This window comes from Suillus subaureus, assembly GCF_016647635.1.
Source record: "Suillus subaureus strain MN1 chromosome Unknown BJ212scaffold_45, whole genome shotgun sequence".
Taxonomy (NCBI): domain Eukaryota; kingdom Fungi; phylum Basidiomycota; class Agaricomycetes; order Boletales; family Suillaceae; genus Suillus; species Suillus subaureus.
Genome location: NW_024538601.1, coordinates 115,217 through 140,835, shown reverse-complemented (window position 1 = coordinate 140,835; position 25,619 = coordinate 115,217). Strand labels below are relative to the sequence as shown.

At 42.7% G+C, this 25,619-nt stretch overlaps 7 protein-coding genes across 7 annotated transcripts; 3 read left to right on the top strand and 4 right to left on the bottom strand.

Moving 5' to 3' along the window:
• Nucleotides 1-2,762: 2,762 nt before the first annotated feature.
• On the bottom strand, nt 2,763-2,966 carry BJ212DRAFT_1218562 (uncharacterized protein; the record flags this gene model as incomplete). Its single annotated transcript, XM_041329338.1, has 1 exon — nt 2,763-2,966. A coding segment is annotated over one exon (204 nt), but the record flags the coding sequence as incomplete, so codon positions are not given.
• Nucleotides 2,967-3,122: 156 nt separating this feature from the next.
• On the bottom strand, nt 3,123-3,596 carry BJ212DRAFT_1216794 (uncharacterized protein; the record flags this gene model as incomplete). The annotated part of the gene is made up of 3 exons (XM_041329314.1): nt 3,123-3,164; nt 3,219-3,333; nt 3,406-3,596. Coding segments are annotated over 3 exons (348 nt in total), but the record flags the coding sequence as incomplete, so codon positions are not given.
• A 2,230-nt stretch (nt 3,597-5,826) lies between these two features.
• BJ212DRAFT_1303586 (uncharacterized protein) lies at nt 5,827-7,004 on the bottom strand (the record flags this gene model as incomplete). The annotated part of the gene is made up of 4 exons (XM_041333442.1): nt 5,827-6,177; nt 6,234-6,321; nt 6,866-6,945; nt 7,002-7,004. 4 exons carry the CDS (start codon nt 7,002-7,004, stop codon nt 5,827-5,829), a joined length of 522 nt encoding a protein of 173 aa, XP_041187862.1.
• A 3,189-nt stretch (nt 7,005-10,193) lies between these two features.
• On the top strand, nt 10,194-10,791 carry BJ212DRAFT_1303585 (uncharacterized protein; the record flags this gene model as incomplete). The annotated part of the gene is made up of 2 exons (XM_041333441.1): nt 10,194-10,233; nt 10,322-10,791. 2 exons carry the CDS (start codon nt 10,194-10,196, stop codon nt 10,789-10,791), a joined length of 510 nt encoding a protein of 169 aa, XP_041187861.1.
• Nucleotides 10,792-15,784: 4,993 nt separating this feature from the next.
• Nucleotides 15,785-16,402, top strand: BJ212DRAFT_1282298 (uncharacterized protein; the record flags this gene model as incomplete). Its single annotated transcript, XM_041331678.1, has 1 exon — nt 15,785-16,402. A coding segment is annotated over one exon (618 nt), but the record flags the coding sequence as incomplete, so codon positions are not given.
• Nucleotides 16,403-18,420: 2,018 nt separating this feature from the next.
• Nucleotides 18,421-18,837, top strand: BJ212DRAFT_1282423 (uncharacterized protein; the record flags this gene model as incomplete). Its single annotated transcript, XM_041331681.1, has 1 exon — nt 18,421-18,837. A coding segment is annotated over one exon (417 nt), but the record flags the coding sequence as incomplete, so codon positions are not given.
• A 5,840-nt stretch (nt 18,838-24,677) lies between these two features.
• On the bottom strand, nt 24,678-24,986 carry BJ212DRAFT_1229600 (uncharacterized protein; the record flags this gene model as incomplete). Its single annotated transcript, XM_041329481.1, has 2 exons — nt 24,678-24,731; nt 24,783-24,986. Coding segments are annotated over 2 exons (258 nt in total), but the record flags the coding sequence as incomplete, so codon positions are not given.
• Nucleotides 24,987-25,619: the final 633 nt, after the last annotated feature.

Sequence of the window (25,619 nt, the reverse complement as noted above, 5' to 3'; positions counted from 1 at the left end):
ACGCTTTCCGGACCTATTTCTGGACCCCATATCCAACTCATTCCTGGATCCCCTATCCTGTCCACCCTACACACATTCCATCCAGCAAGACATCCAGACTTTACCTCCTCTTGGATTCTGGACTACATCCACCACCTCACATATCTCAGTCCTGTTTCCACCCTGCCTTCCAGATCCCCAGATCACTGGACCTCTGGATATTAACTGTTACTATCTCTGGACCTATTCCCACCCTCCATCCGAGATCCTGGGCCTATCCCCATTTAGGCATCTCTGCCTTTCCGGTTCTCGGTTATCTCTGTTTCCGTCTTGCTAATTGATCCTTGTACTAGTTTCATCTCCAAGTTCATTTAATTATGTTCTGTCTTACTTACCAATGTGTTTCCGTGTGCTCGTACATAGCCTTACTCCTTTGCTTACTGATCCTCTTGGATAGCCTCTAGTATATAACCCCTGTACAACTATAGTAGAGTCCTCAGTCTGAATATCATCTTAGATCCTGTTCTACTTGCCCAATCTTCTTCCGGACTTCAGTCCATCTGAGTTTGTCCTTTTCCATAAGGCCTAGGGATGGATTCCCTAGGCCAGAATTCTGGACCTTCTGTCCCTCTGACTCTACCTTAGGGTAGTCTACCTCTGTTTGCTTCTGCATTGGACTTTGTCTGATGTAGCCCCTATTCCTTCTGGACCTCCGGACCTCCTGTCCTGTGCACCTCCAGGTGTCCTGTCCTTTGGACATTCCACCCTCTGTACCTTTGGACATCCCATCCTCCCAACCTCTGGACATCCTACCCTTCCATCCTGTTTCCTGTAGAAGTGTTACCTTGTAGTGGGAACTCTCCTGCGCTCCTCCGAACGTTTCCTGTGCTCCTCCAGACTTTGTCAGACCATCATCAGACTTCCTCTGAAATGAAGGGCACATACTCAGGTAAGGGGCACAGCATATGAGCTGAGGCCAAGCCACTCTGAGTCAGTCTCTCTCTCCTTTGAGCATGGTTCTTAACACCTTGCTGACATGGGTGTGATTCACTTACACAGTGCTGAAAACCTTAAAATCATACCTTAGTTGAATGAGTGCAGTTTCATATGACATGAGCCAAAGAATTAAATTTTGGATCATAATTGTTGAGACAAAGCACTAAGGTCCTGTTTGACATCAGTGTAATGCCTTTGTGCAATGCTAAAAATTGTAAAGTTGTGTCTAGCATAAACAAGTGCAGCTTTAATATGACACTTGAAGCTTTAAATTGTTTGGCTTATGATACCTGAGTCTTCCATTTACTTCACAGGTGGATTCTTAAAACCTGATAGTTTCAAGTGCTGTATTGAATGAGATATTGCTAAGACACACAAGACTTTCAACTTAGTGCCAGACTTTACATACTACGGCAAAATTCACCTCCCAGCAAAGCTTCTAGAAATTAACACTATCATACCTGACCAACAAGTTGTGTTTGTGGGGCAAGTTGGAGCATCCTGATCAGATTTGGCAAAGACATATAATGCATGCCACAAATTCAATGAATTAGTGGGCGCATAATGACTCATGATGTGGACACCACAGAGCAGAATCGCTTAATTTTTGGCTGATCACAAAGTGCATCTATTGTTGAATTCAGCACTCCCACTGAGTTTTTGCTTGGACAGGTGACAGTTTGAAGGGATTACCAATCTTCATCATTGGAACATGTGATACCAAGTCTAGAATCCTTTGTGCTGATTGTGCTATCCATTGAACTGTATTTTCATATTCCCATGATCACTACAGTTTCCTCACTCATCCAATGTACTTCCTTTCTTTAGTTATGTCAACCAAACTTATTCAGCTTTACATCACTGTTGACCTCCTCAGCTAAGGGCATTGCCCTTAGATGACATTCCATGGTTTGACCTCACAGGCATATAACATATCTTTTTGGGTGTGCTCAATACCACAGTGATATAAAGTGAGAATTTCTTTCTCGCTTTGGCAGTATTGTACATCGTAACAAATCTTACAGTAGTTAGTATGTTAAATGGTAGGAAATGTGGGATTGCAATCAACCCCCTCTAATCAGAGACTGAATTTATTTTCGTTTGCAATATGGTTGGATCATCCTTGTCACTGGGGCAGCAATGTGCTTTGTGATTAATCTTGTAGTATTGTGTATGTTGAACAGTACAGGATCTAGATTGCCAACTGAGTGCCTCCAGTTAGAGACCGTGCATAACTTCCTTGGCAAAGGTCATTATAGATAGAGATCTTTCCATGGCCAATTGTGAAGCCACATAGCATTTTTCTTTTGGCACAGTCATCATTATAGTCTGACATATGAGAAATTTCCTTGTCAATTGCCATCATCGCATATTAGGAAAGACCAAGCAGTGATCAGCATGTGCAACAGCACAAAATGCATCTGACAATTGTTCTTTAATTGACTTGCGATCTCAAACAATTCAATATGTGATTTGTAATAACTTGCAACTATATGATATTTATAGACATGAATATAACAATGTTAGATTAGCACGTGCAATGAGTTAATGAGCAAAGGAAGAGGAATAACAGACAAAGAGCAGCAGCAGGATGGGGAAGACAATGAGCAATTCATCAGTCTGAGTCAAAAATGGAATCCTCCAGCTTCTTTCTTTGTTCAGCCAATGCATTGATGGACATGTGGGACACAATTTCTGGTGTCAGGTCCTTGTGATGACTTGTTCCAAAGATCTTCCTACACAGTAATGTCAATTATCTAATTATCATTAAAGATGTGACAAAGTATTTACCTGGTCCACCACTCGAGGAGTTGATCTACTTTGCATCTCGTGACAGGGCCAGGGGCATCTTTGAAAAAGTCCATGATGTTATTCCAGAACATTTCATAGTCAAAGTTGCTGTCCACTGTGTGCCAGGATGAGACACTTGATAGAGTGAAATGAACCTGCCATACAAAAGTTAGATTCTGTGCATGAAAACAACAAAATTGGCTCACTTGACAAATGGCATATGCAATAGCACAGGGCATAACTTTCTTCATATTGATGATGGAGGTGACACAAGTCTTGACCTTCATCTGTTCAGATTTCCAGTGGGCACACCTATTATTCTCCAGGATATTGGCTCCATCACCATCACCATCAACTTCCCTAGCAGAAGAAGGTGATGTGAAGATGGCTTTGAAAGCCTGGGATGTGATGAGCAAACATGCAGATGACTATACTGTGACCAAACCACTAACAAGAACTAGAAGTTTCAACTTCAGAAAACCTTCCTCAAGATTGTTTGCATTATATTGATAGTTCTCATATACAAATAATGGCCAAGAATTTTCAGAAATGATGTATTCCAATGTTCTGTCATGAATGCCAGCTTTGAAATTGCACCAGCATCAATATCTGCAATAGCTGAGAAGGGTTGACACTCACCTGCTTTTATCCCAGTCCCACTCAGCAGGGCAAAGTAGCTTTCCACATATATCACTCATAAAACCATGCAGATACTTGTCATTTGGCTTGATCAGAGGAGACAGGTGAAACTCTTGGTTGACCCAGGTGGCGACAAGCTCCTTGAGACTGGAGGTATCATCACCATGGGCTGCATCTGCTCCTTTCTTAAGCTGCAAAATATTTAGTATGTAGCATGTAAATTTTGTTAACCATGTGCCTTCTTCAACATATCTTCTGAGTCTTCATGGTCAAGCTCCCCAAGCTTTCCATGCACCCATGGCAGCACCCATACAAGTTATAGCCACACTGTGAGTGATCTTGTCTGCATCACATAATTAGAATGATCACATCAAAAAAAAACCGAAAATGTACTCTGTGGTTGCTTCCATTGACAAGTGGAGCTTGTATCTGCGATCATTCTTGGTGATCAAGTCTTCCAAGCTATGGTAAAGAACAATGAGTCAATGAATTGCCCTACCTTGTGTGACATAGAAGGTTGTCTTTCTTCAAACAAATAAACCATCAACACTAGTGTAAAGGTGATGAGCAACATAGCATACTTACCTCTGCTTGCCTCCTCTCTCTTGCTTAATCGTCTTGAGCTCATCTTCTAAGGCAGCAATGCAACATTTAGCCCTGGCCTTAGAAGAGGTAGGCAAGGCTTGAGATGGATCTGGGTGTGTTAAAATTTTAACTCCTGTATAGTCCACTTCATTATCAGATGAGGACTCGGGCTTGGAAGAACCATGATTAATAGAGGTGACTCGTGTCATCCTGGGGTAGAGTAAAAGGGGGGCAATAAAGGAAGAACCTGGTAAGGTGAAGCAAGAGGGGAGGCAAAGAAAGTGAAAGGTGGAGTGAAAGAATGAGGCAAAGTGAGACAGAAAAAGAGTGAATTGGGAGCTATGACAGAGACTTGCAAAATGTTGTGCCTTTAAGTACTGAGGTCAAGCTTCCAATAAAGGATAATTACCATAATTGTCAGTGCATGGAATAGCTGCCAATAAGTTTTTGGAAGGGCCTGGGAACTACAGCTTGGTTCAATGAGCATACAAAGCTTCCACTTGCTGGCTCTTGAAAACACGGTTGAGAAGTAACGAACATAGATACCTACTATCAAGGCAACTTGAAGGGGATCACAATGAGACTTGAATTTACTTGATGATGACCATTGAATTGACTAGATAGCAGCTTCTAACATTGTACTTGAATGTTTGTGAGTGGTAAGTCAGAGGTTTAGATCCGGGGAGATTGTGCTCACATCATGTGCTCCAGCATGGTCAGGAGCCTTGCCACATAAAACAGCAGGGACTTCAGAGTGCATGTAAATCCAATGGAAGGTATAAATGTGATGGGTGCAGCGGATACCACACCAGGAGACCAAGGAGCACAGGAACAATGGGAGAGCACTTACTCCATTGTGCAGTCACACTGCTAGAGGTCAGGGTCGGTGTGATAGTAGCATGGACCAACAGCAGCAATATAACTCACAATCCCTTCATCTTCCTAGAATTCACCAAGATGAGATGCTAATGGTGGATGGAGACCTATTGCTTTGGCCTGTGTTGAATAGAGTTTTGTCTCCTGTTAATTTGAATGTGGTCTCTTCTGTTTAAGGATTTGACGACTGAACTAGAGTTCAAACCAAATCTGTAGAAAGAGAAGGGTGTCAGGGTTCTCAAGCCAGTGCAAGGGTCCATGGTGCGAAGGAAGATGAAACAGGAACTGTGATACAAATCAATATAAGCATCTCTATAGGACATGTCAGTGATCATGCAGGGGTGAGCGCCCAGAAGCAAATACTACATACCTCTGTTTATTATTCCCAAGTCCATACTAGATGCTGCATTCTGTTTGGCTGACATCTTGACAGAGTGAGCAAAAGATGTGGCAGCACTGTGCGTTCTTTCACTTACTTAAGCCCAAGTCCCATGGGCTTGCAACATCATTTGTACTAATAATAGTCTCACTCTCAAAATGTTCACTGGCACCCATGGTGGCTCACCAATTGCTGAAGCAGTCCCAGATCACAACCATGTGTTGCTCATAACTGCTGGAAGCATAGTATCTATCAAAGCTCATCTTATCATCTTAGTGTGTCTTCAAGTCTGTTCCCCATATCAACTTTTAAATATTCAGGGGCATGTTTGGGAGGTCCCTTTCAGTACTACATGTCTTTCTGTCTATTGTAATGTCAATGGCTATGTGATTTGTTGAATCTGAACATGGAATGAGTAACAGTAGCAGTACTAGGGTAAAGATCATTGTAAGAAACATGAATTGGCAACTTCAGTAAAAAAAAGGATGTGATATTTGTCCAGTGTGATAGTGTGATGCTAAGGTGTGATCTACAGAAACATGAAGAGATCAAACATAACACACAATTGATGCAGAAGCCTACTACTTGTTTGAGTTAAATGCACATTTCAAAGGAGGGGGAAGAGATGCACTTGTGCACTTATGCTTTGAGCATCCATGAGAGCTACTCAGACCACTCAACACTCGAGCTTTGATGATCTTCTCATGCCATGCCTTGTACCTCTTCCAAGCAGTCACATCTGCACCATTATTCAATGCTATGACGAAATCCTTCCACCTGATGGGAAGCATGATAATGGCTTCTTTGAGTTTGGTGCAATCAGTGTTGGGATCAAATCTTTTGGAGAATTCAACAAGACTATCCCTAATCTTCTCTAACCCCCACTTCAACATAGATTTGATGGTGTCCATATTGATGTCCAGTAATAATGTCTATATTGAAACCAGGGATTCAGTCGGATACTTGATCTGATACAATAAAAACTCACTCCATGTGCCATATGCTCAGTGTCTTCATTATCAAGGTCGATGGTGGTTTCATCATCTCCCCAAACCCAAATGAACACCTCTACTGTACTGATGTGGCACCAGTTGTGATTGGTGATCATGATGGACATGCAGGGCAGGGAAGTGTTTGGTGATGAAACCATCAAGTGGAAGTGCTTCATGAGGGTTGCTCAAGGTTTGCCATGCAACAGAACCTTTGCTGGGGCTGCAGTAGGGTTGCACTTCACAGATAAGACACAGGATGACCATCTTAGTGTGAGGATGAGTGGTGATGGTGTCTTTGAGTTTTCGGATGGCATGGGCTTTGTCTTCAGAGCATGCTACACTCCCCAATAAATGGAACTAGTATGATCTTGGTGGGTCCCTCTGCTGGTGTGACTGATTTCTGTTTGACGCTCAATGATGAATTCATGTGGACCATTGGAAATATAAGATCACGGTTGTAGGGCATTACTGTGATCAAATGTCCTAAGGAGAGCTTCAAACAATCAAAAGGTGCCTCATGAATGGCACTTGGCATTTTGACAAGAAGAGAGTTCTTGTCATAATTGTAAGTCAGCCTGGCCCAGTAAGTCTATTTACTAAATGTGGAAAGAAGATTCATTTGACTCACCTGGGCTTTGATACCTGGCCCATCTCTCCTAACACTTCTTCAATTACTTCATATTCCTGCAGACCAAGACCATGGAATTCCTGGATATTTGATAAGCATAGGAATTATCTATTCAATTGACTCAGAGGCTACATACCATGGTGTGGCCTGTCCCTGGAGGCAGTTTGATTATTTCTTTCAAAACTTTTCGCCCATCTTCAAATATTGATTAGAATAAGTCAACTCCTTGCTTCTAATGAGACTGTCATATCCCACAATCTGGACCCACATTCCATCATATTCCCACGCCATTCTGAGCCTACATCTGGACCCCACTTCATATCCAACTCATTCCAAGATCCCCTTCCGCTGTGTGCTCCACACCTCAGCAGGATCAACTCTGTTCCAGATTTACCCCTGAGCTCCAGACCATCGGATCTCCACTGTTAGCCTGATCCATACCCCCCTGTCCCATCCACCCTATGCACACTCCATCCAGCAAGACATCTGGACTTCACCTCATCTCAGATTCTGGACTATATCCACCTTCTCATATTCCAGTCCTGTATCCACCTTGTCTTCCAGATCCCCAGATCTTCAGACCTCCGGATATTAATGCTGGACCTATTCCCACCCTCTGTCCAATATCCTGCGCCTATCCCCATTTAGGCATCTCCGCCTTTCTGGCTTTTGGTTACCTCTTCTTTCATCTTGCTTATTGATCCTTGTACAAGTCTTCATCTCCGAGTTCATTTAGTTATGTTCCATCTTACTTACTAATGTGTTTCCACATGCTTGTACATAGCCTTGCTCCTTTGCTTACTGATCCCCTCAGATGTTGTCCAGTATATAACCCCTGTAGATACTCCTGTAGTTCCTCAGTTTGAATATCAACTTAGACTTGCCCAATCCTCTCTTGGACTTTGGTCCACCTAAGTCTGTCCTACCCATCAGGCCTAGGGATTGATTCCTAGGCTGGAGCTTTGCCTTTCCAGCACTTACCCTCTTTCTGGACTTAGGTCTAATCCCTGTTCTCTCTGACTCTACCTTAGGGTAGTCTACCTCTGTTTGCTTCTACATCAGGACAAAGTCTGATATAGCCCCTATTCCTTCCAGACCTCCAGACATCCTGTCCTTCATACCTCCTATCCTTCTATCCTGTTTCCTGTAGAAGTATTACCTTGCAGTGGGAACTCTCCTGAGCACTTCCTGCATTCCTCTGGAACTCTCCTGCACTCCTCTGGACATTTCCTGCACTCCTCCAGAAATCCTCTAGCACTCTCCAGCAGAGTAGCCAGCCTCTGGAAGTCCTCTGGACTTTATCGGACCATCATTGGACTTCCTCTGAAATGAAGGGCACATACTTAGGTAAGGGGCATAGTGTACGAGCTGAGGCCAAGCCCCTCTGAGTCAGTCTCTCTCCCCCTTGAGCATGGTTCTTAACAGAGACATACTTGAAGTAAGATGATGATAATGAAGGGACTCTTGGGGACTATCATCACCACCATCAGTTGAAACATCATACAAAGGATTTAGACTGGGTTTTGCAGTGATAACATTCACAGAGGTCTTGTGAGCCTCTGGAAGAGCTGTTGCTTTTCTGCCTGCTGTACATTCAGTTTCACTCAGTTGTAAAACTGGTGTATTTGGTTTTGAAGTCAAATTGGACTTCAGAACACTTCCAGTGGGCTTCACAGGAGGTGTTCAAGGTGTTGCATGTAGAGTTGAGCTGGTTCTAGGATGATAAGCCTCATAGAGCTCATGCTTAGAGACAGTGCTGGCCATAGTAATAGTGGACATGGCTGTACGATGGAGCTGGTGCATGTCAGAGGTTGGAGGATAGATGTTCCATGATAAGAAATGATCAGTCATTTGGGAAATGCCACACTTGGTAGGGTTCCAAAAGTAAACTTGGTTTAGGGTTACCTATTTGATATTAGGGGTGGTCATACTATATGTGACAACTTCAGTTTGAAAGTTGACTCAGAGCAGTTTGAGTTGGCCTCAAGTTGACTACTAGTATAGTAGACTAGTTTTTCACTGTACCAATATTGCATATTTAGTTTGTGTTGATGTGGGAGATGTAACACGAACCTAGTTCTACTTGCAAAAGCCTCCAAGTCTCAGGCTGGCCTAGCAGGCGAGTCAAGATGATGATGTACAAGTTCTTCAAGGTGCTAGTTCAGAACACTTAGTAAGGATATGCAATGTTGTGCATGTGTAAGCTTTTGGGTCAGGGAAGGTACTATTCTAGTAGTACCAGTAGTGACTGATAAGAAAGATTCTAGAAAGAAAATATTGCTGCAATGATCAGTGGTTACATAAACTCTTGAACAAAGGGGCCCAACTATTGAATATTGAAATTTTGTCGACATTGGTTGTAAGCTCCTGCCAGTAGGTGGCTGAGTATATAGTAGTATGATCTAGTATGTTTTGTGTGACTCCAAGGTGTCACAAAGTTTAATTTCAAATTTGCAGAGTCCGTCACAAACTCACACATGCAGAAGAAGTTCTTGGACTTGGAGTTTGACTCAGTGGACTCAACTTGCTCAAAGCTTGGAGTGTCTTCAAGTCTACTAAATCATGACAAGTCTACTACTGTGACCAACAACTACTAGTATCACCTGATCCAACACAACTGGGCCTGTATTGTTCCATTCCAGTAAGTACTCAGGCCCTATCATTTCTGACTCGGAGTACTGGTATACCATCCAACACCATCATGACTGACTGGCAAGTGGGCTGGCAAGTACTAGAACTAGCCTGAGTAACTCAAGTACCAGTTACTAGGCTGCCACCAATAGTCAGGATGTGCTATCATCATTATTGGTGACTGTGCCTACTACTAGCTGCAAGTAAGCATTCAAGGTCCTCACTTATGGGCAGGCGCTAACTCAGACTTCACTGGAAAGTTGAACTTGGACTCCAGACTCAAGTGCTGTGACAAGATGGTACATGACTCGTAGTACTCAGTATTCACTAGTAAGCCACTGTGACTCCATCACTGTATTATCCTCATGGCATGCAGTGCAGTCATTACTGCAGAATTTTAGTCATGAAGCTTCATGTTCAACTCAAGTCAGGCCACCTCTCATTTGATTCATTGCAGGACTTGTTACTGAAGCCAAAATGCAATGGGTAGGCATTTTTGTCATCCAAGCAGAATATTGACTGACCATGATATATGCCATGACTTTCCAACTTCACAGACCATACTAGTAAACCAATGCAGTTGTGATATCAGTTTTACACCCCACCACAGAGTATCCACATGCAAATCCATTCAGGTGTCAGGCTTACCACTGGTGGATGATTTGTTCACCATCATTTTCAAGTTGCAGAGCCTGCCATGTCTGAGCCATTTACTGGCCGCCATAGTGATAGTGAAAGTAAGTGAAGTGGTGTCTAAGTTGATTTCTGGCCAGCCAAGCTTACTATTCACTGCTACTACCATGGGTAACCACGGCTGCTTTTCAGTCTTTGACCAAGATAACAATCTTGATATGGGCTGCAATGCTGTGAGAGGTTCAGGCCATCGTGACATTGAAACTTCTGGCACAGTCACTGACAATACTGAGTTGTCCAAATTTCCCCAGGCCAACCTTCCCCTGCACTCTTATGTGACTATCTTGTCAAACAACGCAATCCAGACTTGTCATAATTCCATGCAACAGCAACTTAACAAGTCAACTGTACCAAATGGAGTTGTGTATGATGTGGGTGGACTCTCCACATTGGAGTCAGATGCCAATCATGTGACTATGATGTGGGTTAACTCCTGCTTGGGAACTCTCTTTGTTGTGGTAAACGGCATGATGGTCATCCCAGATGGGGTTGATGAAATGGTCAATGGGGTGGAATCAACACCTATTGCTAGTAGTTGTACAGAAGATGAGTGGTACCACATCTTGCAAGCTGTTGTCACAGCTGCCAGTGTGGCTTCCTGACATGAACTTGAATGTGCAGCAGCAGTGGAATCTCAGTCACTTGCATTGGCCACTGCAATGGATAGTTACATAGACTGGCTGGAAGAAGACATGGAGTAGTTTAATATTTGATGTGGCAAGTAACCACCTCAGGCTGGTCAAGTCTCAGTTTCAACTTTCAGACATCTTTTACTTCACAAGTAGTACACAAAATCATGCTTCCCTGACTTCCACAAGGCTTGTTATGGAAATTTTCCTTGCAAAGTAAATCTCAGAGCATGATGTAATAGCAAACAACAATATGTGCATGATCTATATGACTAACTACATGTTCAGCACAGCAGTATAGCGTATGTGAGCTTTGATTGTTCTATGCAGAAGGTAATTCCTGGATGATATGACTATCGAAGACCTGAAAGTCAACTGAAGTGATGTGTGCAAGGAGGTGTGTTCAAGCACAGAGACATGTTTTCTGCACCATTTTTGGTGTGGAAAAATTCTATATACTTTGTAAATATGTGTGGTATTGTGCCATGCAAAGGATATTTTTTGGCAGCAAAATCCGAGATTTTGAGCTGTTGCAGAGGTACTAATGACAGCACAATTGATGAACTATGAAATCACAACATTTTGCACTTCTCACTGATGATCCGATCTGATGCACAGTGCCTGCAATGGCAATGGTAAAGCCCCATCCTCAATTGACTTTACTCTGGGTCATAAAACACACATTCTTTTGCATGAGCCCAGGCAAATAGTGTGTTCCAGACTTGACCTTTTGGCAGGAGAAGTCAAATTATTTTCTGCATACTCAAAGTATTACAACATGTATTAGTACAGTAGGTGTCTCGCAGGTATCAATTTGCCCCGCACACTATCTGGGGTAGTAGGTGATCAACATTCCATTATTGCTGACAGTGAACATAACAACCATAGCAAACTACTACACACACTCCAAAATAAGCACACAATATTGAAAATGGGTAAGTAACAGGTAAGTAACAGCTAGTTGTACAAGTATATTGAGCAAACAAGCCTTAAATGAAGAAGTGGGAAATTCCAACTGGCAATCGAGAGCATATGTTGATGGCTAGCTCAAACATAATACTCCCCATATAGGCTTGTAGTCAGGCATGATATGGTTAGCCTTCTCAATTTTGATAGCCCAATCATCTGCCTCTTGTTCATAAATTTTTGCAAGTTGAGTATATTGGCATACACGGTGTTGTGCTGCAGCATAACTTGCATAGACTGCATCAATTATGTGCCGAGTGAATATCTGGGTTTGCTCTTCAGATCCTTGGATATCAATTTCATCCAGTGTCATCTGTATCCCAGTTAGTATGTGTGCTTGGTATCTATGTAAGGAGATATAACTGCATACCAAACATGACTGCATTTCTTGAGGGTTTGAGAAGATGGACCATCTATCCACAGTGCTGATGCATTGAGAAGAAGTCAAATTGGAGGAGTCTGCAAGAGATTCTTTGATAGAAACTGTAGACGAGGGTCTTTGCTGTGACATGTTTTCAATTTGAGTATTTGAGTACTACATAGTGGTTCAAATGTTCAAGGTCAAGCTTCAGGTGAAGTTTCTATGAATGTTATAACGTTAAACACTCACCCAGTCATTCAATCAGAGCTATGGGGATTCAAAATGTTCCAGTATAGCAAATCTCCTATTAGGGTATGGCCTGTATTGCAATAGCCAATAAAAATTGTTTGTCCCAGTCATTTTAATACCATTTATTGATATTTGTTGTGAGTTAATTCCAAGTTAAGGTCTGCTAGTGCACTGGCAGTCTGGTACAGGTTCCTGCTCAGGATATACTAGTTGAATGAATGAATATCTCTTGATCGACCTGGGTTGGTCTGTGTCTTGTATCAATCCTCCTCATGATCTTATGCTGCAGCAATACAACAGCAACAGGTTGCACATGGGCAAAAGATACAGATTCTTGCAGACTTTCCAGACATCACACTGATTGCAAGCACTATCAGAGGGCAAACATATTAGCTAGCAACAAAAGATGGGAGTGGGCACAGGATTTGATCAGACTCAGAGCATCATGCAAATTGATGCAACACCACAACTGACTGCCTCAGGCTAGTCACAGTATCATTGTTATAAGTATTTTACACGTGTCACTCAAGAACTGTAGCCATGTAGACTGACATATCAGACTATGCTGCTTGAACCAATACAGTTCACCAATGACCACTGTTCTATGCCTGTAGCGCATTGTCACAGAACTTATGCATTCACTGGCAAGTCTGACCCAGACTCAGAGGGCCAGATCAATCCTGTTGAGAGTAACACTTGTGTTGGTTCATTAGCTCCTGTACTACAGGATTTAAATTTCTCAATGGAGGAGGTTACTGAAAGATACCATAGTATTCCAGGTATGCGAATAGTTCATCAAAACACTATTGGTACTTATGAATTACTAGCAGTCCTGTGTCAACATCCATCATGACATACATTTATACCAAGGAGTTTCAATGATATCCTTCCTGATGATGAAGATATTAATCCTTTGGATACTGCTGGGATTGTCCTGTCTTTTGTTGCACTGCATTGCAGAATCCAAAGAGTGCTGTTGACATTGTGTGACATGCTTCAAACAGCATTTAACATGTTTGGTCTCTCTTGATATTATCCTCAATGCCCATCTTTTGAACCTGATAAATTTGTTCCATTTTCACTCTTACAAACATCCTCACCCATACCTATTGAAGTTGTTAAGAACCATGCTGCTCAAGGGGGAGAGAGACTGACTCAGAGGGGCTTGGCCTCAGCTCATACACTGTGCTCCTTACCCAAGAATGTGCCCTTCATTTCAGAAGAAGTCCAATGATAGTCTGATGAAGTCTGGAGGACTTCCAGAGGAGCGTGGGAAACATCTGGAGGAGTGCAGGAGAGTTCTGGAGGAATGCAGGAAGTGCTCAGGAGAGTTCCCACTGCAAGGTAATACTTCTACAGGAAACAGGATGGAAGGATAGGAGGTCTGGAGGACAGGAGGGCAGGATGTCCGGATGTCCAGAGGTCTGGAGTATGGAGGACAGGAGGACTGAAGGTCTGGAGGTACACAGGACAGGACATGGAGGTATGGAGGACAGGATGTCCAAGGGTTAGGAGGACAGGATGTCCAAGGGTTAGGAGGATGGAACATCTGAAGGTATGGAGGGCAGAATGTCTGAAGGACAGGATGCCCAGAGGTGCACAGGACAGGATGTCTGGAGGTCCAGAAGGAATAGGGGCTACATCAGACAAAGTCCAATGTAGAAGCAAACAGAGGTAGACTACCCTTAGGTAGAGTTGGAGAGACAGGAAGTGGACCAAAGTCCAGAAAGAGGGTAAGTGCTAGAAAGGCAAGACTCCAGCCTAGGGAAGCAATCCCTAGACTTGGGACAGAGACATAGGGGACAAATCCGAAGGTCCAGAATTCTGGCCTAGGGAATCCATCCCTAGGCCTTATGGAAAAGGACAAGACTCAGATGGACTGAAGTCCAGAAGAAGATTGGGCAAATAGAACAGGATCTAAGATGATATTCAAACCAAGGAAACTACAGGAGTATCTACAGGGGTTATATACTGGACAATATCTGAGGGGATCAGTAAGCAAAGGAGCAAGGCTATGTATGAGCATGTGGAAACACATTAGTAAGTAAGATGGAACATAAGAAAATGAACTTGGAGATGAAGACTTGTACAAGGATCAATAAGTGTTAAGGTTGTACTCAAAGGTTAACAGATCCTAAGGGCTTTGGCCTCAGCTTGTGCGCTGTGCCCCTTACTCAAGTATTGCCCCTTATTTCAGGAAGGCAAGACTAATGTGTCCAGAGGGTTGTACAGGTAGTATAGCGGATCTGGATGACTTCTGGATGAGGGATAAGTATTGTAAGACTAATCCAGACAAGTCCAGACTAGAAACTAGTGGTAATGGCTGTCGTAGACAGAGGCAGATGCGGATAGACTATAGGAATCAATCCTAAGTCTTAGGAGGGTGATGAGAGTAGTGGTACTCAGGTCTGGAGGACAGGAATGAGTAGAACTAGGTTGATATTCGAACTGAGGTGCTACAGAGAGTTACAGGAGGTTATATACTATAGGTATCTAATGGAATGATCAATCAGCAGAGTCCGAGGCTATGTACTGAAGCATATAGGATAGTCTATTGGTAAGTAGAAACAGATCACAAATCATGAAATGGAAATGAAGCATAGGTAATGGATCAGGGAGCAGGACGGATATACAGATAGCTGACATACCAGAGTTAGGGGATTACTGAAAAGGAGATGAGCACTGGTTGTGGATTTGGATGAATTGTGGACCAGACCAGATGAGTGGACAGATTGAATGACAAGATGTTGGAGGGAGATAAGATGTGGATCAGATCTGAGATCCAGATATGTGGATATGACAATAAGCAAGACAGAACAGGAGGTAACTGAAAGCCAGAAAGGCAGAGATGCCTAAATGGGGATAGGCGCAGGATATTGGACAGAGGGTGGGAATAGGTCCGGAGTTAATATCCAAAGTTAATATCTGGAGGTCCAGAGATCTGGGAATCCAGACAACAAGGTGGATATAGGACCAGGATATGAGAAGGTGGATATAGTCTGGAATCTGAGATGAGGTGAAGTCTGGATGTCTTGCTGGATGGAGTGTGCATAGGGTGGATGGGACAGGGGGGTATGGATCAGGCTAGCAGTGGAGATCTGATAGTCTGGAGCTCAGGGGTAAATCTGGAGCATAGTTGATCCTACTGAGGTGTGGAGCACACAGCGGAAGGGGATCTGGGAATGAGTTGGATATGAAGTGGGGTCCGGACATAGGCTTGGAAGGCATGGGAATATGATGGAATGTGGGTCCGGATTGTGGGATATGACAGAAGTGCATGATACTCAAGGACCTGATCCATCTTGTGGTGTCCCTGAACCACTGCTGTATCCCTTCCTAAATATGACCATCTATCATCTTATGACATGGTTGAACTCTGGGAGCCATTGAAAGTTGCAGATGGAAGTAATGCATCTCATTCAGGATGTGATTCAAGCCAAGGACTTCAACCAGAGGGACCTGGATGTGTTTTCAGTCAGGAAATGTCTGCACACACTGGATAATCATACTACAAACAAGGAATCTGCTATTTTTCCTGATGATTGGGTTGGGACAGATGTCACCATTGACATCCCTACAAAGTTGAAGGACAATCAGTCCCAATCATTCAGCATCTTGGGATTTCATTATCAACCACTCATAGCAGTCATCCATTCTGCATTTGCCGACATCCAAGCCAACACTTTTCACCTGTTCCCTTTCAAATGCTTGTGGAAAGATCCCCTTGACAACCAAGAACAATGCATATTTGATGAGCTATATACCTCTAACTCCTGGCTAGAAGCTCAGGATGACCTTCAGCGGCAGCCAAAAGAACCAGGTTGCTCACTTGAACATGTTATCATGGGGCTCATGTTTTTTTCAGATGTGACTCACCTTGCAAACTTCAGAACAGCTAAGGCCTGGCCTCTTTACCTGTACTTTGGAAATTTAAGCAAGTATGCATGTTCATCTCCCACATCTGATGCATGCCATCTTGTAGGATTTTTCCCTTCAGTATGCCAATAATCTCTTGCACTGTATGACCCCATTTGACATTGATTTTGATCAGCTTCTGGATTCTATCAAGGATGTTTTAAACAGCCTACCTCACATACCAAAATCTGGTATCACAGCCCTACAGATGCATTGCCAGTGAATTATTCCAGGGATGTTGGAACATCTTACTGGATGATGAGTTCATTTGCACATATTACCACAGAATTGTTCTCCATTGTCTGGATGGAATATCAAGAAGGGTCTTTCCATGAATATTCACTTATTTGGCTGATTACCCAGAAAAGTGAGCTTCTTACTTCATCTTCAATCTTCATTAAAGTTTCAATAACTGTTTGAGGGTTTTGATAGCAACAATTCAAGATATGGGTTCTTGACCTTGTCTGCATTTTTTCATTCTGAAAGTGTTATTTGGTTTCTTAGGCCTCTTCAGGGATATGTGGGAACATGTGGCAAGCCATAGAGTTTACTCTCTTGTGAGAGTGAACAAAGCCTGCAATTTCATATATAATCAGGGAAATACTGTCAATGGTTCAAAAGTGCAGGCAATGCTTGGGCAAGGGTCATGGGTGCCAACCATGGTGAGTCTGAATCAATAAATTTTATGAACTAGTACCTAATCCTCAATGAGAATGCATTTGTAGATAAGCTTGGCCCACTAGGATTCAATTCTTTTTGAATTCTCATTGTCGATTTTATGCATGAATGCAAGCTTGGCATGTGGAAGGTGCTATTCACTCATCTTGTCCATTTGCTATATGTGCTTCCTGGGGGTGATGGCCTGGTTGCACATCTCGACAACAGGTCTATTACATGCTGTTTTCTTCCTTGTATCAAACTGATGGCATTCAACTTAGATTTTGCCAGGTTCCATTGTATGGGAACAGTGTCATTCACAAATTTGCAAATAATACATCAGAAATGAACAAGCTTGCTGCATGAGACTTTGAAAATATCTTGCAGGTGTGCCTTGTTGCTTCATGTGCATGTTACAATATTTATATATATATCTATCCTAGTGTGCTATACCAGTCTTCAAGGGACTCTTCCCAGAAGACCATGATGTGATTATACAGTCACTTCTATATAGGTTTGCACAGTGGCATGCTCTTGCAAAACTCAGGGTGCACACTGAGAGCACGTTATTGGTGCTGGAAGAGACATTTAAGAGGCTCTCCCATCAGTTGTGCAAGTTCCATGATTTCACATGTGCTGCTTTCACCACAACAGAGCTACCAAAAGAAAGAGCTGCTCACAAGTGCAGGGCACGTGAATGCCTAGGTCCCAGCGATCTGGACTCCAGGGTCACTGGTAGCCAAAAGGCTAAGAAATTTAATTTGAATACTTATAAATTTCATGCCATGGGAGACTATGTGCAATCAATCTGACTCTTCAGGACTACAGACTCCTTCACTACCCAAATCATATGTAAATTTCTGTCATATTTTCAACTCTTTGATGATTTTGTACTAGGGAGAATTGGCGCATAGAGTGTTGAAGGCATTCTATCCTTTGACCAACAAACTAGACACACTGACTCAACTTGCTACCCATGAATGCCATCAACGTGCCCTTTGGCACATAGCAGAATCTGGACACAGTATTTACACTAGTAAGGATATGGCAATCAATGTGCTGCCCATGGGGGTTGACTTGAAATACCATCACTATATACCAACACTCAGCCACAACCATCCATTGGACCTTTTTAGATTCCTTTGCCAACACAATAATGATCCAGCTGTGGCGGTAGGTACCTCACTCTTCAAGGTTTATCTTATTCATGATAACTCATAGGTATTCATACCAAAACTAAAAGACCATATACTATATCATCTCCGCAGGTTAGACATCAGTTATTGTGACTATACATTTACAGATGATGAATGCAATTCAATCATCATTCCAGACAACAAGATCTATTTGGTTCAAACAATGCAGGTATGTTGTGTATATCATTTTCAGCTTTGCTAGGATATGATTCTTGAATCTCACAGGTACACTACACAACTTACAACCTTCAATGAGAATATGATACGATCAACACTCAGACCCATCCTGATGTTATGGTCCTATCAAGGGAAACAAAACCCCAACATCCATACTGGTATGCCCACATTCTGGGCATCTACCATATGGATATATGGTTCAACACTGAAGGTTCAATGAAGATGTGCCAAATCAAGGTTCTCTACATTCGATGGCTGGCACCCTTGATTGGTCATCAGTCTAGGATGAACTACACTCAACTTCTGAAGGTTGCCTTTGTTGATGAGTCTGACCATGATGTGTTTGGGTTCCTAGACCCTGGCCAGGTCATCCAAGGCACACATTTAATTCCGGCTTTTGTATCTGGGTGTGGTACAGTGTACCTTTGTCATGGCAAGCCCTTCGCACATCAAGGAGATGATTTAGATGATTGGGAAGCCTATTATGTTGGCATGTAAGTCCAATCTCCTGTCTCAATTTTTACTCCAGCTGATAATCACTCAGATTCATTGATTGAGACATGTTTCTACATTATACCTCATTTGGTATCAGCCATCCTACCATCCTGCGGGAAATGACAAGAGATTGTGTCAATGTGGAGTTGGCAGACAGCCCAGACTTAGACTCAGAAGACATTGAGAATATTGACAATAACAACTGCAAGGGTGATGAAATCCAAGAAAGCAAGGGTGAAAGTGAAATTGATGAAGATGAAGACAGCTTGGAGATGGAGGATGAGGGCAATGATGATGACGAATTTCTATCTTTCTAAATGTGCTACCAGTCCTCTTGAGTATTTGTTTCTGTCCTTTGTTGTTGTTCTTTGCCATTTTCTCATGTCCTATTCTACAACCCACTGGTTGTTTAGGTAGTAGTACTTGTATTTCACTTCAGATTACAATAATATATTTTTGTGCAGTAGCAATGTACTAAAGTGCTGTGCCCTCATATGTACAGGGCAAGGAAGTAACCAATTGACTTAATCACAATGTATTAGATCCGGGTTCATATCCAGGATAGCTCATTGTCGACCACAAAATTGAAGCTAAGGTATGTATGGCCTTGGAAGGGAGATGCACTAACTATATCAAAAGGTGGGTAAAACATTCCAAACATCAATAGGTTATGCTGAAGGTTCAACAACTCTGCTAGGCTTGCAGAGCTATAGAAAGAAAGATGGCTCTACCTCTGGGGTGAGATGAAGGCTACTGACTCTCTAAGTGTTGGTCGAAGTGTGCCGAGTGATGTGTTCAACCCTTAAGGGAAGCAAGGAAAGCAAGGATCCACGAAGTGATACCAGGTCAACTCTAGTGAAGTGCACTAGAAGCACATGCGTGCACAGGAATATGGAGCACATAGGAGTGTGAAGTGTGGGAATAGAGCACAAACGTGTAAAGAACTAGTGAATGGTGTGAAGATGTGAACTAGGACTGTTGAGTGATGACTGGTGACAATAGACTGTTGCTGAGGACTAGGGCGATGACTCTGATGGATGCTAACTCATGATAATGGATTCTGACTCTAGGTGACTACTGACATGATGGTGGTAGGTGTATGAAAACTTCCTAGGCAACAGGTAAGCTGTGCCTAGGTGTGCTCCCAGGGCTTGGAAGCAAATAAGGAGCACTCTATGTATGTAAAATGATGTAAATAAAGGGTCCATGATGAAATAAGATATTGTACGATGCCAAATATAGTCTGATAATGAAAATAGATGAGAAAGGACTCACTAGGGAACTGGTTGGACAATGGATGGATGCTCTGGGACACTGTGCAACATAAGGTGACTGAGCACATGCGCGGGAATGTGTCGCATAGTGTGGGAAAGCGTCGCGCCTCTGGTGCATTTTGCAGGAAAGTCATAGGTAGTGAGTTGCACACTGTACCAATAGTCATGAGTCATAATATGGGCAACCTAAGCCTAGAGCAATCTTGTTCTCTACAATGCACCATATCTGTGTTCTATAGCCTGGTGCTCTCTCTTATTCTGTGAATGCCCCTAATGGCTGACATATTAATGTGTAATATATGCATCCCAGGCACATTTTCCACTGGTGCTCAACTGTGTTGTGGGTGTGCGCACAGGTGTACCTCCCAGAGATATTAGTTTGTGTGAGAGGTGAAGATTGGCCTCAGAGACAAAGAATGGTGTGTGAAACTGAAAAAAAACTCTTGACAAAAACAGGGTCTGCAGAATGTATTGAATAATCTTATGATATGAGTTGTAGCTGAAAATGATCTACAAGAGTGATACATATGCACTCCAGTCCCCTGCCAGCTGCAATGGCAAGGTGTCATGATTTTATCTCAAAATGCCAGGTGAATATATATTTGTTGACCCATGCCAAAGTCACTGTCCTTCAGGATGTCTTAAATGATACTGTAACTTGAAACATAGGTTATGGTACATGAAAGCACTTAACAACATCAACATGAGCGCACTCCTGTTTCTTGCCAGCTGCAATAGCAAGGCACCATGATTTTATTTCAAAGTGCCAGGTGGATATATATGTGTTGACCCATGCCAAAGTTACTGTCCTTTGGGATGTCTTAGATGATATTGTAATTTGATTCATAAATTGTGGTATTTGAGAGCACTTGACAACACCAACATGAGCACACTCCTGTTCCTTGTCAGCTGCAATAGCAAGGCACCATGATTTTGTCTCAAAGTGCTAGGAGGATATACATCTGTTGACACTTGCCAAAGTTATTGTCCTTTAGGATATCTTAAATGATATTGTAATTTGATATATAAATTGTGGTACTTGAGAGCACTTGACAACATCAACATGAGCACACTCCTGTCCCTTGCCAGCTGCAATGATGGCATCTCATAATTTTGTCATACATCCATCTTGCTTGTCTAAATTAGCAGCTGTCTATGGCTATATATGAGCAAAAAAAAAATCATAGTATATATGGTCATGTTTGGTGGGAGCACAATTAGATCCTTCTGTAGTCATCATGGCCAGAATATCAAGGAGTCACGGGTTTGCTGATGATAGAGCGAGTTCAGTTGTGAGAATGTAATACAATGAGACTATCAACTCACCTTTGGATCTGACAAAAGGTTATTGAGGCCAGCTTCTTTAACAATCACAGCAACATCCCATGAGTACACATTTTCGTCATTGCAGCAAGTGGCTAGTTGCTTTCCATCTGCGGAAAACAACACATACTGTACTGGCTGTGTGTGCTGGAGGGGCAAATTGATGGGTTGGCCATTGTTGAGGTTCCACAATTGTGCTGTCTTGTCAAATGATGCACTTGCGAGGATGCGGCCATTCAGTGATATTGCAATGGCCATGACATAGGATGTGTGCTTAACCAGAACCGCAGTTTGCTTCCACTTGATGGTATTCCATGTCCTGATGGAGTGATCATATGATCTGGAGATAAGCATTTTTCCATCCTTGGTCCAAGCCAGGCAATGCACACAATTGGTGTGTCCTTTGAGAGTTATGACAAGCTTGCCTGTCTTTGCATCCCAGATTTGAATTGAGTTCTCGATGGGTTCTACAGTCGAGGGCCAATCCCATCCACCAGTTGCAACCAAGGTCATGTCTGGTGAATAGACAACTGTGTACACTTGATGGTGTCCTGTTTTGATCAATGCAAGTATGGTTTCTCCACTTTCCACTGTGTCCCATTGACAGATCCGCTTAACACTCTCTGACCATCCTGACTCCAGTAGACAGACACCACTTCCTTTGTATGCCCTGTCCATTTCATGATGACCTTGCATGTGTCGATGTCCCACAACCTCACTGCACCATCCCCACTCCCACTGACCACTTGCTTCCCATCCAGAGACAATGCTATCTTGTACATGTCTCTTTCTCAATCTCTCCAATCTTCTCCTATCTGTTTCCCACTTGTCAAGTTCCATACCTGCAGTGAGCTGTCATATGAACAAGTGATGATCCACTGTTTGTCTGGCAGGTATATGATGCCCAAGACACCACCAGTGTGTCCTTCAAATTTCTGTCAGGGGGTTATCACTGATGTCTTTTTCATTTTAGTGATAGATGAAGCCATGCTCCAGAATTCCTACTATGGAATGCAGCACCATCTCAGCTTTCATCTGTCAAATTTCCAAATCATTACTTATGAGGAGGTCTCTCAGCAGTGTTGGGGGGCAGCATGGAATAATGCCTGTTTTTGTCAAGCCAGAGTTGAATCCACTGTTTCCTAGTGCATTTTTACATGCTTCACCCTCATGTTTGCTCCACAGCTTATACACAGCATAGGCTGTGCAGCTGAAGCGCCCAAGAATCATCTGCGGTCTCAATCAACATTTCCAATATAACATGCTTATCACATCTGTTGTTCCAGTTCCTGCATTCAGATCTGCATTCTCCATTTCATTATGATATCTTCTGCTTTTGTCATTTGCCCACTGTATGGGCCATACACAACATCTTCAGGTATCCCATTCAAATCTCACAGGTATGTCTATTCATCCATCACTCTCTCCTATGTCTCCTTTGAAAATGTCTTCTGATAAATCCTATCTCTCCCCTGATGGCTGGACAGAAATATGTGTGCATGTCACCTTGGGAGATACTGGTACATTCACTCCCCTAATCTTTTATTTGATCTGGACTGATAATCATCTGTAGTTGGCTCTGCAACAATAGAAATACTGATATTCGGAGGGACCCTTTCATTACCCACAACTGCATCATCCACAATCTACATAACACCCATCACCCCCACTACTTGTGGTACCTCACCTAGATGATCCCACATCCTGAAAACTGCCTCAGTATCTTTTCACATGCATACAATCTATTGGAGAACTTGCAGTACACATAATGACCACCATTAAGATGATTCAGAGAAAGTGATATGGGTAATAGACACAATACTGCATTTACTGAATTTGAAATGATGAGGAAAGAACCAGGAAAGACCCAGCTTATGTTCAAGGCACCCATGCTTTCAGTGGACAGGGCCAGCAACACACCAGACACATACATTTTTGGACCTGTAAGCAATGTCAAAGGTGGAGTATGTGCAGTGGATGAAGGAATTGGTGATATAGACAAATCCACCTTTTCAACTCTCTTTCTTCGTGTTGTTCTGTTGCACTCACACATCACATTCCACAGATCATAAAGAAATTCATGATGAGACACTTTGATATAGTCGGCATGTCTTAGAAGCATCCAGAGTTTAAGAAAGTCTCTGGATTTGTGTACTGGAGATGGCATTCATTCTGGTGTGCAAGTGCTCTTCATGGTTACAAGCTTATATTTCTGGTCTTAGAGCCACAGTACAGAAACCTCCTGTTGGTGCAAGAGTTCTAGAGACACTTGTAGGAGCACTTGTTAAACTTTCTGTTACGTCACCCACTTGAGAGGAAGAGCACCTTGTGAGGGCAGCCTGGAGTGAGAATCTGGTTTCTGCATGATATATTTCACATCTGGCAGCAAACAAGATGGTGGTTGTTTGTCAGTACACTAATGCAACATCCACAGAAATGGGTGTGTATCAGCTGTTTGTGGCAGAGTTATGCATAATAATAGTTGATTAGACATGAGCCATTATGTATGGCTGATACTTATCCCTCATTGTAATGGTACATGTATACCATCACTCCATATGTAGTTGTAGTTGCTAGAATAATGTATAAGCATGGGTGATGAGTGGATAGATGAGAAACAACATACCATTCATAATCATGGTCCTCACATGGGAAGTTGAGGTAGATGGCAGTGTTGTGGCCCTGATTTGGTTGTTGGGACTGCCACATCACCTGGCTGAGGAGGAGGAACTTCTGAGACATCAGATCTGGTACTGTTGTCAGGCCCTTGGCATAATGTTGAGCTTACCCAAGAGCAGAAGAAGGGGATCTATGAGAAGAGAGTATGACCCATCATTGCAGAGCTCAATTATGAGACTTCTACAAATTGGTCTACAGACTATGAGGTGCCTCTCACCTGTGCCACAAAGAAAAACAACAGGTATCAGTACAGTACCTGTTTCTTCCCTGCCAATATGGTCTTGCAGTTTAGATATAAACTCTGCCTTACTTTGATTGATGTGTTCCCATGGGCATGGGACATGTTATTTATGATCCAAGTTCAGGGCATCAAAGAGGTTAACCAGACTCATGGACTGCTTTTTCACATGCTTGCATTATCCTTTGCTGCTTCCTTGGCTGCTGCCTTCATTTCCTGAAAGGTTAGCATCAGCATTCAGCATTGGAACAGGAAATAGAAACACATGCACATACCTCATAAGCCATCTTGTGCTCCTCATAGTGCTCCTTGAGCCATTCTAGATGCATGATATCATCCTTATTCCATTCTCCCTCATCTTCAAGGTCCTTCTCCAAATGTTCCTGCCCCTCATATCAGCACCACAAACAACAGAAAAAAAATCAAGCACTCACAACCTGCACTGTGAATTGCTCATCATTCTCCAAACACTTCCACAGATAGTACTGCCACAGCCAGCTGAGAGCCCTTACATGCTTGTTCGCAAGCTTCAGCCATGCCAATGCCTCCCTCCTCTCTGCATCCAACTTCACCTTCTTCTTCTTGACAATCCTCAACCTGGCTACCTTCTCAGCTCTCTCCTCTCCCAGCCAATCCACTTTGGCAAGAGCAGACTCACTTAGTGCTTTGAGCACAGCTGTACTGATAATATCTTCTAGATACTTGAGCAGTCCATTGTTGTGCTCAGAAGTGCCTTTAGGCTTCATTAGTGTGATAGACTAGACTTCACTCTGCAGAATAAGGAAACACTTGTGCATGAGGTCAATCTCACACCCCTGGAGAAGCGTCTGGACCTCAGTGTAGGAGGATGGGCATACTGAGAGGTATTGGATTTGGTTGCTGTGCAAGCAACAATGAGTGAGGAGTTCAGAATGACACTGTATGCATCAGGTCCAGGCTGGGGGTCCAAATAGACTAATTCAGTTCATGTTATAAACTAGGATAGTTCTAACAACAGATGACTCAATAAGAGTCAATGACCTCTGCCGAGATTCTACATAAGATGATAAGTTGAATATTCAGTGTAAGCTAAGGTAGAGGGAGTGCCTCTAACTTAAAGTATGATTCAGATGACAAGAGATTGGAGGTCTCAAGCAAAGGATATTCCAGGTAAAACCTAGTAAGATTAAAGTGCAGAACTAAAGCATACAAGAGGACTATTTATAGTGAACTACAAGTGCTTTAGGGCAGATGTGAGAGCTGATTATGAGTCAGAGATAAAGGACATGTAA